The sequence below is a fragment of the Podarcis raffonei genome, chromosome 15 (genome assembly GCF_027172205.1).
Source record: "Podarcis raffonei isolate rPodRaf1 chromosome 15, rPodRaf1.pri, whole genome shotgun sequence".
Classification (NCBI taxonomy): Eukaryota; Metazoa; Chordata; class Lepidosauria; order Squamata; family Lacertidae; genus Podarcis; species Podarcis raffonei.
The window spans coordinates 31,613,775-31,631,619 of NC_070616.1; the positions used below are offsets into that span (position 1 = coordinate 31,613,775).

At 43.4% G+C, this 17,845-nt stretch overlaps 1 protein-coding gene across 1 annotated transcript; it reads right to left on the bottom strand.

Moving 5' to 3' along the window:
* Positions 1 to 6,708: 6,708 nt before the first annotated feature.
* LOC128402914 (pulmonary surfactant-associated protein C-like) lies at positions 6,709 to 15,366 on the bottom strand. The gene is made up of 6 exons (XM_053367359.1): positions 15,313 to 15,366; positions 13,972 to 14,109; positions 12,576 to 12,713; positions 11,227 to 11,343; positions 9,072 to 9,188; positions 6,709 to 7,709 (listed from the first exon to the last, which is right to left on the bottom strand). The coding sequence occupies exons 1-6, from the start codon at positions 15,358 to 15,360 to the stop codon at positions 7,629 to 7,631; spliced, it is 639 nt and encodes a 212-aa protein (XP_053223334.1). The 5' UTR covers positions 15,361 to 15,366; the 3' UTR covers positions 6,709 to 7,628.
* Between the last annotated feature and the right edge of the window lie 2,479 nt (positions 15,367 to 17,845).

Below are 17,845 nucleotides of genomic sequence, written 5' to 3' on the forward strand. Positions count from 1 at the left end.
CGGGTTACATACGCTTCAGGTAACATACTCTTCAGGTTACAGACTCCGCTAACCCAGAAATAGTACCTCGGCTTAAGAACTTTGCTTCAGGATGAGAACAGAAATCGTGCTCTGGCAGTGCAGCGGCAGCGGGAGGCCCCATTAGCTAAAGTGGTGCTTCAGGTTAAGAACAGCTTCAGGTTAAGAACGGACCTCCGGAACGAATTAAGTACGTAACTAGAGGTACAACTGTAAACCATATGTCTGAAATGGTACAGGAGAGCAATCCTGAAGCCATTTTTGACTCTGCCAGTGACTTCAAATATTCCTCTGGGGTGAGGGAGGCAAATGGGGTAAGCTTTCCCATTGTCTTTTCACTTACAAATCATTCAAATCCTGTTCTGTATTAACCGTCACAAAAGAATGCCCAGGTTGCCCAGGTAATGCAATCAGCGACCATTATTATGTATCCTAGCAGACAAAATTTCTGCTGCAGACTGCCTCTTATGATGTATGTATGATGATTTTAGGGTGGTCTTTGGCTAAGGAGTTGGGCATTGTCAAAAGTCTTTAAAGGTTCCTGCACACTTTGTTCTTGGTCTCTCTTACCTCCTTGCAAGGAAGGGAGGGAACTCTGTTGCAATAGAAAAATAAAGATTTGCCTTGCTTTCGCTGCATCCTGCCTCCATCCATTCATCTCTGAACGATCGTGGACTTGGGGGACTCAGTCCTTTGGGCAGCAAACCCCCCTATTTTTCTATAACATCAGTAAAACCAGGCGAAGAAATCTTACCTAAGATCAAGAATTGCCAAGTGAATTATGGGAAACTAGTTATGGGAAAACTAGTTGCCCTTTGTACAATATTGTCAATAAGTACTTCCTATGAAAGCAAATTCAAGCAGACTTTGATTTTTGAATTTTTTTTAAAAAAATTAGAACATACGCCGTGATTTTATGTTAATCCACATTTATTTGCGCATTACTGTATTATGATATGAATTAATTTCGGAGGTCTAGACAGCATATTAAAAAGCAAAAAACAACAACAAAACAAAAAAAACAGAGACATCACCTTGCCAACAAAGGTCCGGATAGTTAAAGCCATGGTTTTCCCAGTAGTAATGTATGGACTGCAAGAAGACTGCAAGAAGATCAAACATATCCATTCTTAAGGAAATCAGCCCTGAGTGCTCACTGGAAGGACAGATCCTGAAGCTGAGGCTCCAATACTTTGGCCACCTCATGAGAAGAGAAGACTCCCTGGAAAAGACCCTGATGTTGGGAAAGATGGAGGGCACAAGGAGAAGGGGACGACAGAGGATGAGATGGTTGGATGGTGTTCTTGAAGCTACCAGCATGAGTTTGATCAAACTGCGGGAGGCAGTGGAGGACAGAAGTGCCTGGTGTGCTCTGGTCCATGGGGTCACGAAGAGTCGGACACGACTAAACGACTAAACAACAATTTCGGAGGTACAGAGCTTTGTTGATTACCAATCAGAACTGTCAAATGAATCAATCAAAACAAAACAAAACAAAACAAAACATAAAAACAGACAAAGAGAAAAACAAACAGCAAAGCAGAAGAGTTATAATACATGAACTCCAGCACTCAGCTTCAATTTTCAAAAAGGCAAGCTGGAATGCACAGTTGTAATGGAGTTCTGTGTCCTCCATGTGGGCTTCCCTTGGGCATCTGGTTGGCCACTCGAGAACAGTGTGTTGGATGAACCTCAGGGTGGGTGACTCTCCCTGGGCCACCCTTCTCTCTAGTTTCTGTATATTTATTAGTGAAACACAATATGCTAGAGTTATGTCCCAGCTACAATAACACACAGTACCAGAATGAAGGCCGGCATCTGAAAAAATTACGCAGGATATTTTCACAAATAGAAATAGAACAAGTGTAACCTGCAACAAAATGTGGCAGCATGGGTGTGCTCCAGTTCAGGATTTCAGTCAGTCATCCCCTTTTCAGGACACACTATTCCCTAGTTTTCTACCCCTCAAACACTCGGCCAACGTTCCATGCCCACTGAATAGAGTCGCTCCTCATCAGACTGGGGTCACCCCCACCTCCTTTTAAAAATATTTTTTGGGGGTACTACTACATATGTTGAGATTCCCCCAGGCCTCCCAATACTTCCCTTTTGTGGTCGGATATGGTGCGGTTTAGGCTGTGTAAGGACCCACACTTGAAGCATTAGTGCACTATTATGATATAGGATTGCAGAACTGAGAAATGCAGACTTGGTTAATAGATCATTTTGATGCAGAAATGTGCACTTGCCACACACACACACACGATGTCTTCCTGCACTTCAAAGAGCAGCCAGAAATCAGGGTGCATTTTTGCCCCTTTTGTCCTCTGAAAGCTAAATGGGCCTCTTTAGTCTATAAAAACTATTGCTTGTATTCTATCCTCTCATGATGATTCTACTGTTGTATAGCAGCACCTTGTGGCACAATAAAAGCATCACACTGTCTTAGAACACTGAAGGAAGGTGTTTGTCTACTTGGGATGGAAGCACAGAGTCCACAGACAGAAATGTCAGCCTCAAGGACCACAGAACCACTGATTGATTGATTGACTGAACTTTGTTATATCCCACTTTGAAAAGGTAAAGGGACCCCTGACCATTAGGTCCAGTCGTGACTGGGGTTGCGGCGCTCATCTCACTTTATTGGCCAAGGGAGCTGGTGTACAGCTTCTGGGTCATGTGGCCAGCATGACTAAGCTGTTTCTGGCGAACCAGAGCAGCACATGTAAATGCCATTTACCTTCCCGCTGGAGCGGTACCTATTTATCTACTTGCACTTTGACGTGCTTTCGAACTGCTAGGTTGGCAGGAGCAGGGACCGAGCAAAGGAGCTCACCCCGTCTCGGGGATTCGATCCGCCGACCTTCTGATTGGCAAGTCCTAGGCTCTGTAGTTTAACCCACAGCACCACCTGCATCCCTATATCCCACTTTAGGAAGAAGTAAATCTACATACAATCTAAATCAAAGCCTGGGAGAACAGACTTCACAACAACCTGGATGATACGAATGAATGCATCAAGTGAGCTCTTTCTGAGGAGCGTGTCCCAAAGCTGCACCACCACCACAGGAAGCTGCCTTATATCGAGTCCAACCATTGGTCCATTTAGCTCAGTATTGTCAGCACTGACTGGCAGTGGCTTACCAGGGCCTCAGAAAAGAGTCTTTCCCCGCCCTTCCAGAAGATTCTAGAGATTGAACCTGGCACTCTTTGCATGCAGAACATATGTTGTACCAGCAAAACATATGCCCCCCCTACATGAAAGGCCTTGATTCTCACTTTTCTCCTGCCTAATCCAGCGCAGGCCCTGTTATATAGCAAGGTGAAGTGACACGATTCAGTTAGCACCATGAGTGTGGGATAGATGAATGCAGGAACTTATATCTGAAGAGGGCACTAAGACTTTTTTTTGGTCCTACTCAAACGGGAGGCAAGGCAGGGAGGATAGACACGTCATTTGGGCTGGCAATGAGCTAACTTCTAAGGTATAGGCACCCAGAGTAGGGTTCCAGCAGTGATAAACAGGATTATATGACCAAGGGAAGGGAGAGCAATCTGAAACAACTTGAGAATTCAAAGATAGCCATTTTTGGAAATTAGCACTTCTTTGAATTTTGCAGTTCAGTTCAATGATGCATCCAAGTGGTCCTAAAAATGCACATATTTGTGTGAAAACAACACGTACAAAAATGCATTATTTTGGGAGAAACTGCTTTGCGAAAATGTGCATAGTAGGTAAAATTGCATACAAATATGTGTATATTAAGATAAATTCACACTGAAGTGCTGATGAATTTTTATGAGACCTTTTAACCAAAAAATCACAAATTGATGTTGAAATGTAGAGAACTGGAACTGAAGATTGGGAAACTGAGAAGATGAAAGAAACTGAAATTGACAGATTCGACCATCCCTAATATTAGAGGAGAAAATTTTGGGGATACCCTTGACACAGGATGTTTGTAGAAGAACACATATTTAGTAACATACACTTGTGTTGTTCGTCCGTGGACTGAAACAGGATGTTCACATGAAATCTGAAGTACTTGTCTTAAGAACTGGCCCTTCTAAGTAACTGTCCGAATTAGCTCTTATGTTGTTTTTTTAAATCGTTTTTTAAAAAAACTTGCTACCACTTCCAGTGGTCTACATAGCTCTCTAGAACTGATGTTACTACATAGTAAACTGAATACTTGTCTTGAAAAGGCTGCTTAAACCTGTTTTCTTGACAAATAAACTCACGTGCAGCTCCAGCTAGTATGCCATGATAGGGAAAGCTGAATCAGCTAATTTTCTCTTTTTGGCTTATGATGGTTTATTGGGTTTCGGCAATGCGCTAGTGTACAATGGCACATCACTCCCACTTCGCAACTCCCCTGGTACAAGCAACAGAAACAATGTAGGAAGCCTTGCTCCCCAGGAAGCCACTATCCATAGCGAGCAACAAACCATGGCTTCAGCAGAGGCAGACTTTAGTCTTTCAAATTTCCGTGGTGCCCTGTGCAAGGTCAAAATTTAGCAACCCTGCCTCTCACCTTCCATTCTGCTCAATTCACTACGTCATAGTTATGATGCCCTGTGGCGCCCTCTAGGCTCAGCACCCAGTGCAGTGGAACGAATTGCGCTGCCCTAAATCTGCCTTTGGTTTAAGGCTGGCTAATGACCATGACTTGTTGGGAAGAAACCAGTTGCAACCCAGAGCTTGGCCATCACCAGAAAGCACAGGTTCCTTGGTTTCTCTCTTATACCAGGGAAGGAGGAAAGCAAGAAAAATTGGACAGTGTGTACAACCCACTGTTCAGTCCAATAAGTCATGATAAGTAAGAAATGGTGGTTTATTGTGATGTGCATACCAGGCTACTAACCAGGAGTTAAATGCACAGGAGCTTCTGATATAAAAGGAGCTGGCAAGCTAAGACATGCCTGTATGGCAGGAGAGGATGATAAGTAGCAGACAACAATATGGAGAAAGGATATTCCTTTTGTTTCTGTATTTTGGTCTAAGTCTGTCTTCCCTACTTTCTTGACCTCGTAGGTCAGAAACCAGCAGGTAGAACTGAACCATGACAGCAAGAGAAGAGAACCACTTCTGTCTCTTTTTCTTTCCCTTGCTGCTATCTCTGAGGAATCAAACAAGGCACCAAACACAAGGAAACGTTTTGCATGATCCATAACATTTCCCATTGCTCACGTATATTATTGTCAGATGCAAATGTAGACTTTTAAAAGTCAAATGTCCTTTCTAGAACTTACTGGTAACCTTTCTATTTCTGTAAAAGAGTTGGTGGGGATGATTTAATTATTTATTTTCTCAGTACTTTTTCATGTTTTAAAATAAGTAACATAATGCTATTTAGCAATTGGGGGGATTATTATTATTATTTATTTGTACTCCGCCCATCTGGCTGGGTTTCCCCAGCCACTCTGGGCAGCTTCCAACAAAGATTAAAAATACATTAAACTATCACACATTAAAAACTTCCCTGAACAGGTGTCTTCTAAAAGTCAAATAATTGTTTATCTCTTTGACATCTGATCGGAGGGCGTTCCACAGGGCGGGTGGCACTCCCGAGAAGGCCCTCTGCCTGGTTCCCTGTAGCTTTGCTTCTCGCAATGAGGGAACCTCCAGAAGTCCATTGGCGCTGGACCTCAGTGTCCGGGCAGAACAATGGGGGTGGAGATGCTCCTTCAGGTAGACTGGGCTGAGGCCATTTAGGGCTTTAAAGGTCAACACCAACACTTTGAATTGTGCTCAGAAACATACTGGAAGCCAATGTAGGTCTTTCAAGACCGGTGTTATGTGTTAATAAGATTAAGAAAAATTATTCAATGAAACCAGTAGTTTCAGTAGATTCCTCTAGTGGGAACAGAAACTCACACTGGGTCAGTTAGACGAGGCTGTTCAAGGGGAGGGTCACCACTGATTCTTCAGCCAGGATCACCAGAAAGCAATAAAACAGGCAGGATCTGCAAACTGGAATTTTTTAATCAACATTGGAAAAGACCTTTTGCTGAATTTGACTTACTTGTGAGTACATATAAAAAGTATTTTGGTCACGGAGGACATTACTGGATAATATAGTGCTAGATTAAATGTGCTGTTTGGAACCTTCATTTTTATTCCACTTCTAATTAATGAAAAGCAATGTGCTTTGTGGTGTTAAATGGCTCTAGGAAGAAACAGTCCATCATTACACCTTTACTGTAGTGTGATGAAGGCAATGGAGTTCTGCAGATAAATGGCAAATGGAGTCTGATAGAAAGTCCACTTTTTGTGTGGAATGCTATGGACATGGTGTATCTTCATTTCAGTAAGGCTTTTGACAAAGCCCTCCATGATATTCTTGCAGAGAAACTGGTAAAACATGGGCTGGATGAGGTTACTGTCAGGTGGATTTGAATCTGGTTGACTGACCCAACCCAAAGAGTACTCACTAATGGGTACTCAATAGGGACAAATGTAAGGTTCCATACTTATGCGGGGATAACCAGCTGCACAAATATAAGATGGGGAGGACGGGACACCCGGCTTGCTAGCAGTACATGAGAAAAGGATCTAGGGGACTTAGTAGACCACGAGCTTAACATGAGTGTGATGCACCATATTTGGTGGGATTGTAAAAAGGTAAAAGCTTCTTGGGAAATGATATATAATGAATTGAAGAACATGTTGAAAATAACTTTTGCAAAAAAAACCCAGAAGCCTTTCTACTAGGTATTTTAGGCCAAGATATACCGAAAGAAAAGAGGACTTTATTTATGTATGCCACTACAGCAGCGAGAATTTTGATTGCACAAAATTGGAAGACTGGAGAAATACCAACTAAAGAACAATGGCAGGAGAAACTGATGAACTATGCAGAACTGGCAAAAATGACAGACAGACTAAGAGAAAAAGACGACAGTGACTTTAAAAAAGAATGGGAACCATTTATATTATACTTGCAGAAACAAAGAAAGCCTATAGACCTGATGGCAGGATTTAAATAAACATCCACATTATTAGTATTAGAACATGTGTTGAAGATAGAAAAATAATATGCTGTATTCATTGCTATTTTTATGATTTTAGGTTTGATGTTATTGTATGAATATGTTATTAGTAGTTTTTTCTTTTAGGAGGTAGCAAAGTGGGTGAAAGGAGAAACAAATCGGAAGCAGAAGTTAGGGGAAGCCCAGGAGGGGAGGGAGGAAGGAATGCATAGTAAATGTTATGAATATGAGATGTATGTAATGAATGAAAAAGGAAAATGAATAAAAAAAACAAAAAAACAAAAACAAAACATGAGCATGATGCATCACATGGCGGAGGGAGCAAGCTTGTTTTATCCTGCTCCGGAGTCTTAGACTTCATCCAATGGCTTCAAGTTACAAGAAAGTGGAATCTGACTAAACATCTGGAAGAATTTTCTGGCAGAGCTGTTTGACAGTGGAACAGATTCCCTCGGAAGATGGTGAACTTGGAGGCTTTCAAGCAGAGGTTGGATGGCCATTTCTCATGGATGCTTTAGTTGAAATTCCGGCTTTGTAGGGAATTGGACTATATGACTCTTGGGTTACTTCCAACTCTACAATTCTATTATTCTACATATGGTCAGACTATCACTTTGTCACAGTAACAGTGTTAAACAGAGTTTAAGAATCAGAAGCCCTCCACACAGCAAACTACTTCTTTGTGCTTTGTGGTTGTTCTGGAAAAGAAGAAGAAAAATTTACTGGAGTGAGGAGTTGACTCCCATTTCTCATTAATAGGGAAAATGCCATCTACAGATGAAATGTAACATTAAGGTAGCACTTGATACACAAAGCCGTGGCAAAGAGGAGCCAGGGCAGTCAAGTGAAATTTCATCTGGATGGGTGGGCCTACTGAAGTTGCATATCGTCAACGAATGCATGCTTCTTATCCTTTGAGTGGATTGTGTACACACCCCTAAATGCGCCATACATTTAAAGCAGTAATATACCACCTTAAACACTCATTGCTTTCCCAAATGATTTATGGGAACTGTAGTTGGTTAGGGGTGCTGAGAGTTGTTAAAAGGTAAAGGTACCCCTGCCCGTACGGGCCAGTCTTGACAGACTCTAGGGTTGTGCGCTCATCTCACTCTATAGGCCGGGAGCCAGCGCTGTCCACAGACACTTCCAGGTCATGTGGCCAGCGTGACAAAGCTGCATCTGGCGAGCCAGCGCAGCACACGGAACGCCGTTTACCTTCCCGCTAGTAAGCGGTCCCTATTTATCTACTTGCACCTGGGGGTGCTTTCGAACTGCTAGGTTGGCAGGCGCTGGGACCGAGTGACGGGAGCGCACCCCGCCGCAGGGATTTGAACCGCCGACCTTTCGATCAGCAAGTCCTAGGCGCTGAGGCTTTTACCCACAGCGCCACCCGCGTCCCCGCTGAGAGACCCTTATTCCCTTCATTGAGCTACAGTTTCCTGAGTAGTTTAATAATCAGTCCGTTTCTCCATCTAGTCCAGGGGTAGGCGGGTAGTCAAGATATTATGGACAACAACTCCCATCATCCCCAGTTGTTGGCTGTACTGGCTAAGGGGTGTGGGAGTTATACTCCAGAATATCTGGAGGGCATCAGTTTGCCTGCCCATTATCCTGTTGTTGTTTTTTACAGTAGCCAGCTAGATGCTTCTTGGAAACCCAAAAGCAGGAGAAGATGCTTATAGGCCTCTCCTTTGGGGTCAGGGGAGAGTCAGCCCTGCCATCAGTTAGAGAGAGGTTTGGGGTGTCAGAAAAGGCCAGAAAACTTAGTTATTAAATTATTTATTTTAGCCTAATTTATTTTTCCCCACAACCCCATTTCTTCTTACCTGTTCACATATAATTAAAAATAAATTAACAAATTAATGATAATATTTTATACACACATGCCTACATATGCTTACATGTATAGTTGTTCATACTGAAATAATCCTTACTTTTGATATTATTTCTTTGTCACTTGGGTTCATGTGACTTCGTCTTTTCTTACTTACTGGGGGAATGGCACTATGGTCTTTTCAGTGAATGTATGATCCAAAAACCCCCCTGCAGTATTTTACCTCAGCCCAGTACACAGGGACATCACTGCAGAGGATATTCATTGTGGTTCCTAGAGTTGTGCGATCTGCCAGTTTTCCTTGCTTGAAGCTGTAGGACACGTGGTCATCTCCTGAGTCCTTGTAGGAAACAAGGTGAAATTTAGTATATGGGTAGTGCAGATTTTCACTTAGATGTCAAGGTGTCAATGCTCTGGTTCCTTGGTTTTGAGGAATGCTCACAGTGGTGCAGCTAATTTTAGACCTTGTATTTAGTGGTCTTATCCTCCCACCTGCGGTTTAGACAGTCATTTATTTTGCGAAGCATACAATCAACATTTCTCTTCTCCTCCCCCCATCAAATGCCTGCTATTCCAGCTTTACAACCTCTTCTACATTCCTAAAATGTTAATGCAAAAAAACCCACAAACAAATCTGAGGTTGTTGTTTTTTAGTACAATACTTTGAGCATCTGCAGTTTCATAATTTCAACTTATAAATTATAGCACTGGTGTTATGTACTGAGTTGAAAAGGATCCAAAAGGCAGCAGTCTGATTGGTCCTAGAACAATAGGATCCAAAAGGCAGCAGTCTGATTGGTCCTAGAACAATAGGATTCAGAATGCAGCAGTCTGATTGGTCCTAGAACAATGCAGCAGTATGATTGGTTGGCAGGAACTACCCAATCATGCTCCAGATAGAAGTGAATCCACAACCTGATTGGCTTACAGTAGAATTCCGGAATTAGCCAATCATGTGCAGCCCATTGTGTAAATAATGTATATAAAGCAGGTACTTTGAGGGGACATTCATTCATTCCTCCTCACCACTATGAGCTGAATAAAGAGCATGAAATCACTTTGCGACTTTGAGTATATTTCAACTAGCAAGAGCACAGGAATAAAATGGGGTTCGCTTCTCCTGGCCTGATGCTTAAAGGCACATTTAGCAACCTTTCATTGTAGTAAACGGCTATATCTATCTATCTATCTATCATCTATCTATCTATCATCTATCATCTATCTATCATCTATGTAAACATAAGAAAATGAGCATCTGCAATTATGTCCATGCCTACCAGGTCATCTTCCGACAATACAGTGCTTTTTAAAATAAGAAGAAAGGAAGGATGCTCTAGTGAACAGTGCCAGGAGGACAGCTGATAATGGGAGGCCTGTTTGCTGCTGCCCCCATTATCTGCCACTCTCTGGGCTTCCAGACCCTCCAAATGTCCCTATTTTCCAGGAACAGTCCTGGATTTACAGAAGCCATCCCAGTTCTGATCCCAGAATGTCCTGCTTTATCCTTAAAGGTAAAGGTAAAGGGACCCCTGACCATTAGGTCCAGTCGCGGACGACTTTGGGGTCGCGGCGCTCATCTCGCTTTATTGGCCGAGGGAGCCGGCATACATCTTCCAGGTCATGTGGCCAGCATGACTAAGCCGCTTCTGACGAACCAGAGCAGTGCATGGAAACAGCGTTTACCTTCCTGCCACAGCGGTACCTATTTATCTACTTGCACTTTGACGTGCTTTCGAACTGCTAGGTGGGCAGGAACAGGGACTGAGCAATGAGAGCTCACCCCATCACGGGGATTCGAACCGCTGACCTTCTAATTGGCAAGTCCTAGGCTCTGTGGTTGAACCCACAGCGCCACCCGCGTCCCTCACTTTATCCTTCGGACGTCCCTATTTTCACTGGAGAAATGTTGGAGGGTATGGAGTTATGCGATCCCTGAGCCAAGGAGATAAGTAACTATACAACCTTTAGGAGACATCTAAAGGCAACCCTGTACAGAGAAGGTTTTTTTTAAAAAATGCTAAATGTTTTATTATAGTTTTATATATGTTGGAACCTGCCCAGAATGGTTGGGGCAACCCAGCCAGATGGGTGGGGGGGATATAAATAATGAAATTATTATTATTATTATTATTATTATTATGGAATAGGACAACCTGATTTTCACTGCAGAAATTCTGGAGGGTATGGGCTTCTGCCTCAAGGTCTAATCCTAGCTGCTCTACTGAAGCAGTCAGTTAAGGTTTCTGGTACACAGCACAATATACATGAAATATAAGGGAAATATGGGGAAATGGTGCTCTCTGCTACCCCATTCTCTCAACTGCAGTATTATTTAATAAGTGTTGGAGAGAGATTCTCCACACGCCATATCTACTTACATGTTCATCAAAGTGCTCTATTCCTTGGGTGATTTCACTTAGGCTTGGCACATCAACTGAATCCATTGCTACCACTGAGCATTGTTTTCTGTCCTGAATTCGGAAGCCGATCAGACCCTAGGAACAAAGCAGGAAGCAGAGAAGATTTGGGGATAAATTAAGGAACGCCCTCCTCCAAGTGTGCAGCTGGTGCTGTGCTTTAAACAGGGGGTGGGAGGCAAGTTCCTTGCTAGAGATTATTAGGAAATGGAGTGGAAAGAAAAACTGCTAATATCATAATACCGTTATGCAAGTCTGTTGCTTGTTGCAGTGACGTAGAAGGGGGGGGGGCAGAGGGGCTTTTGTCCCGGGCACAAAATTTGGGGGTGGCATACAAATTCAAAAGAAAAATAAACCACTTTGAGGGTTTGTTTTTTAAAAAACAATCAAGTGGTGTCAAGCAGTGTTAAAATTACATGGAATGAATAAATAAACAACAACAACAACAACAACAATCGCTGACCCTGTCCCCTCTCCCTGCTGGGAAGACCCTTCCCCACCATCATCGCTGCCCAGGCCTGATAGGAACCATGGGTTAGGGCAGAGCTTTCCAAACTGTGCGTCGCAACACATTAGTGTGTCAGCTTCAGTGTGTAATTGTGTCTTGCAAACGCTCCCCATTCTCCTCCTGGGGCTGGAAAGGGGTTAGTTTAACCTCTGGTTTGCTAGTAAAACTGAATTACTGTGTCCCGAAATTATGCATGTCTAAAAAGTTTGTCACCAACGTGAAAAGTTTGGAAAGCTCTGGATTAGGGAGAGCCCCGGGCACTGGCAATCCACGCTACGCCCCAATCTTATTGTAAACTACAACCTCCAGTTTGTAATTAACGTAAGGTTGCCATATGTCCAGAATTTCCTGGACATGTGCCCAGGGGAAATTTTTTGGATAATCAGCAAAATGTCCTGGATTTATAGCTCAACAACTTTGAGTATCCATAAAAAAAAACTTTTGTGTCCTGAATTTTACTTCTAGAAATATGGCAACCCTAAATTAACACCAAGCCACAATTCTTTGAAAGCAAAACTAAACTCAGTAGAAGTCGTCCTCCTGGGAGGAGGAAAATGGAGGCGGCAGCACGTGAGCTCAAGCCTTTTTTGGACTCATAGAAGCTCATCTACATACTGTTAAGCCACGCTTTAGTGTCCCATGTGTACTGGGCTGTGAATTAAGAAAGGCACCATGGGTTCCAGTGTAATGTTGCAGAAGATCCTGTAGGGACAGAACTCCAAGACTATTCAGTTCAACCACCTGAGATGGTAAAATGTCTTAGAATGTTTTGGTGTCCACATAGAATATATTTGACACTTACGTGTTTATAGTCGTAGACAACAGTTGCTGAGGTCGTATTGCTCTGGATATGAAAGGCAGCAACACTTTCCTGGTTGTTCACCATCATAGTTTGCTCAACCACGTCGCCATCTCCTCTACTACTAGTGATTTTAATTATCTACAAAGGAAACAAGTTTCAACAGGGAAATGCATTTTCTGTGTTCCTGGTACTTTACATGGTTGATCTCGAAGCACAAATCTGAAGCATTTTAGCTGGTGCTATAGAGTCATATCAAAATAAAGGAGACATGGCAAGAGGGTGTGATCCTGCTCCCTAGCTCATGAATTTAATAAACACACAAGCACTTTTCCGATGATTAATATGTGTGCAGCAGTGATGGATTAAATTTTAATAATGAAATAAATGCCGAATTGGCAATCGTAGAGAAGGGAAGTTGTCTGTTCCCATAATTCCCCCTGTTTCTGTGTACATTACTGAGGTCCAATTAAATGCCTTAACAATGATGTAAGCGTATTTATTATAGAGAGTCTTGATTCTGGTGTTACTTTTTCCACCTTCAAATAACTTGTGGAGGGAGGAATAATACTATTCCTTCCACCGTGTCCCTGTGTGCATGGGCAAAGGTTTTCTCCACTTATGCTGCTAGAGATCTTTTAGTTGGAGGACCTGGGATTTAGAACTTTGGGCTGGTATCTGGCAATTTGTGCACTTAAATCCTAAACTAAACAAAGTCCCAAATAACCCAACAGACCAGGGAATAGGGAACCTGTGTCCCTCCACATGCTGTTGGACTACATTTCCCATCAGCCTTGACCCTTGGCTATGATGACTGGGGCTGATGGGAGCTGGAATTCAATAACATCTGGAGAGTCACAGGTTCCCCACCCTTGGTCTAAGGATTCCAGAGATAATGGGTTGTATCCTGCTAAATTCTTTTCAGATTGGATCCATTGACATTAATGAACCTAAGTTAGTCATGTTCATTAATTTCAAGGGATCTACTTGGAGTGGGATCAGCACTGGATACAACCCAGTGTATGTGAGACACTTTGAACACTCCAAAACACTTTATGAAATGGTAATATGACGATATCCCAAATGGAAACCCCATATTGAGAGGATGTGTACCTCTGCATCTCAAATATTCTCAACAAAGTCATTTGACTTCATGACCTCCTTCTCATCCAAAATCAGACTGGCAGGGTTCATCAGCACCAACACTGGCCCTGCACATCACCCTATGGAATGAGTGGCTGGTCTGCGAATGTTTAAATTTCCTATAATCTGTCAGAGTGATTCTCCCTTGGACACTGTGAGGAATTTCAAATGATGATCAGTAGCTTAGCCGCTGATGGCCAATGATCAGCCTTACTCTTTTGAATGACACTAGCTTTCTTTTCAGTCTTCTACTCACCTTTTCGGTGTGTTGCTGCGTCATGTAAACGCCAATGAGAATCGCTCCAATAATAATAATGGCCAGAAGCACCAGGATGACAGAGATGAGGATCATTTGCTTCCTCTCCTTAGGCACTCTGGGTATAAACCTGAGGGCCTGGGAAAGAGAGACAGGGGCTTAGCTGGGAATGGTCAGACCATTACTCTCTCCACCCACAGATTCCCATCCATATGGCACTTTCTGAGACAGTGAGCTGCAACACAGTTTAAGCAGGACAGCCGTGGGAGCTTCTTATTTCAAGTAAAGGCTTTTTGTGAGGAAGGTTATATTTTAATACTAAAAAAAGGAACCATTTCTTGAAACACGAATCAAGTAACAGGTCTAGAGAATGCAGAAATCATAATTAATTTCTGTGCCTACCTTAGAATGGTAGGATTTGCAGGATTGTGCCTTGCACATAATTAAAACTTAATATTTTGGGATAATTGGTGAGTAATTTTAGCTGCAATTCTATGGCCCATGGGATCGTGCCCAAGGGGCCATAGGATACATCAGAGCTCCTTTTGCAGTCTAGGGGACTGAGACTAGCAGTGGCTTTTCAGGTTTTCAGGCAGGATTTCCCCCAGCCCTATCTGGGGACACCAGGGAATTGACCCCAGGACCTTTTGCATGCAAAAATGTGCCCAACCATCAAGCTTTCTCCTGTGCTCCTTAGAGAAGCAAGCTAGTTTAAGAGGGTGCAGACCAGGCTACATAGGACGCTAGTGGCGCTATGATCTAAACCACTGAGTCTCTTGGGCTTGCCGATCAGAAAGTCGGCAGTTCAAATCTGCACGACAGAGTGAGCTCCTGTTGCTCTGTCCCAGCTTCTGCCAACCTAGCAATTTGAAAGCATACCAGTGCAAGTAGATAAATAGGTACTGCTGTGGCAGGAAGGTAATCAGCGTTTCTGTGCGCTGTGGCATCTGCCACGGTGTTCTGTTGCGCCAGAAGTGGTTTAGTCATGCTGGCCACATGGCCCAGAAAGCTGTCTTTGGACAAACGCCGGCACCCTTGGCCTGAAAGTGAGATGAGCACCGCAACCCCATAGTCGTCTTTGACTGGACTTAACCATTCAGGGGTCCTTTACCTTTTACCTTTACCTTTTTACATAGGACACACAGCTCTGTCATCTTCAACCGAAACTTGAAACTGGTGCCTCATCCTGCCTAATGATATGGCAGGCCGTACTTGGCATTCTGTGTCAACATCTGTCAGTTTTGCTACTGAGTTACTATCAAAATTAGTTCTCTAGCACACCCCAAATACCATTTTCTGCCAAATAGGTTCCCAGCCCTTCAAGATATCTACAGTACTTACTATGGGTTCTGATGACATGTTGACCTGACAGCCGACTTTGGAGTCCATCTCTGCTGCGATGTCAAATGAAAACTACTGTAGCCAGTTCACTTTTATAGGAAGATCTTTGGGCAGGATGAGGCCAAAGGTTCCTGACAAACTCGATCATGGGAAATATGATCACCAGTAATTACATCTGACCTGGCATTTGACCTCCTTTAGCTGAAGGGGGAATTTCTATTTGAGCAGTATACCATGGAGAGAGCTTTAGAAAGCACAGCAAACCCCCACCCCCACAAAAACTAGAATTTTCACATTTTTAACAGTGACTTAGCAACTGATTACCCAACATATTGAGGTTCTCTCTTAAATTTGTTAATCAAGGGTTGTAGCCAACTAAGGTATACTCGGGATAGACCTATTGAAATTAATGAACTTAAGTTAGTCATGTCCATTAACTCTAGTAGGTTGGCTGTGAGTAGGGCTTGAATTGGATACAGCCCCAATTATTTAACTATAATGGGTTCAGGAAGTCCCTGATATCTATTGGTAGATGTTGTTGGGCTACAACTCCTGCTGGCATAGCCGATGGCCAGAGATGATACATCTGGAGGACCACAGGTTCCCCATCCCATCTGAGTGTTTTCCGGGAAATGGGAAGTTGTAAGTTTAATGGGGATTAGAACCTCTAGGAGGAAGGAAGCTGGAATGAAGGGAGACCACAGGGAGGAGAGCTGAAGGGAAGGGATAGTGAGAGTAATCAGAGAGAAGTATGGGTGGAAGAGACTGACCAAGCAGATGAAAATGTCCTCTTCACATATAATGCATGCCAAGAAGAACATTGCTTGTGTGGACTGCTGACAAGTAGAAACTATAGGCCCAAGGTAGTGCAATGTGGTTACCAAGGTTGAATTTCACATACCAGTTTGAACCAACCAGCCAATTCTTCGGCCACATGCTTCCAGTCATAGTTTATAAACCGCCTTATCCCCTAGAAGAGTTGTGGGCATATTGGCAATGCACCTCAGGGTGCTTGGAAGCATTCTGGGTTGAGATGTGGTTATAGGCCACCGAAGATGACCTCACTTGCAATGGTCCATGAGTGACATCAGACCAGGTGTAAGCACCCTAGGACAGCTTCCTGGGCCCTGGTAGGGTGAACCAGCACTAATGCTTGACTTGGGCTCTTTACATCAGGTAGCAGGGTCTGTGCACCCCCATTTTAATCTCTCACAATGCCTCAGAGTGACAGTACATTGAACTCTCATGGTAAATTGGGACAAGTTAAACTGGCAGTTTCTAGCCATGCTTGCATCATTCCGCCACTGCCAGATAAACTTGGAGGGAGACTCATCAGTGGAGGAGGAGGCTCAACAGAGGCAACAGTTCCTGAATTATTTAAAGATAAAGGGACCCCTGACCATTAGGTCCAGTCACGGACGACTCTGGGGTTGCGGCGCTCATCTCGTTCTATAGGCCGATGGAGCCGGTGTTTGTCCGCAGACAGCTTCTGGGTCATGTGGCCAGCATGACTAAGCTGCTTCTGGCGAACCAGAGCAGTGCATGGAAACACCGTTTACCTTCCCACCAGAGTGGTACCTATTTATCTACTTGCACTTTGACGTGCTTTCGAACTGCTAGGTTGGCAGGAGCAGGGACAGAACAACGGGAGCTCACCCCGTTGCAGGGATTTGAACGGCCGACCTTCTGATCGGCAAGCCCTAGGCTCAGTGGTTTAGACCACAGCGCCACCCGTGTCCCTTGCACCAGGGTTTACCCCAGCGTAATAGAGTTGGCCAGGATGCCAGAAGGGATACAATTTATGAGCTTTCTCCATTATCTGCACAGCAGGGGGTGTCCAGTCAACAGATAAATTGCAAACGGATAAAAACATTGGCAGGATAATTGTAATAATCTGCAGCTTCATATGAGTATATATTTAAAGTACAGTGGTACCTCAGGTTACAGATGCTTCAAGTTACAGATGCTTCAGGTTACAGACTCCGCTAACCCAGAAATAGTACCTCGGGTTAAGAACTTTGCTTCAGGATGAGAACAGAAATTATGCGGCGGCAGTGGGAGGCCCCATTAGCTAAAGTGGTACCTCAGGTTTAAGAACAGTTTCAGGTTAAGAACAGACCTCCGGAACGAATTAAGTACGTAAGCAGAGGTACCACTGTAGATAATTAAATGAGCAAATTGAATGAATTTGGATCTGCAGAAGATATAAAAAAAATAGATTTAAGAAACTACAGAGAGCGGAAGAAGGAAGTCAAGCTTTGAAATGTTAAAACGATTGTAAAATTAATGAAATGTATAAACCTGAAAAGTATAAATAAAAATTAAAAACAAAACAATACTTTGAGCGGGCCCGGCCCCTTTCCCACAAAGATCAAAGGGGCCGGAGACACGCCTGGCCCCTAGAGTTGGTGCACCTGCACAGGGTCTACATCACACCTGTTTCAGCCCTTGGCAGACCCTGCCCATGTGACAGGAAGACTGCGACCATGTTGTTGTTTTCCCTTGTTCCCCCTCAATACGCATATCTGCTAAA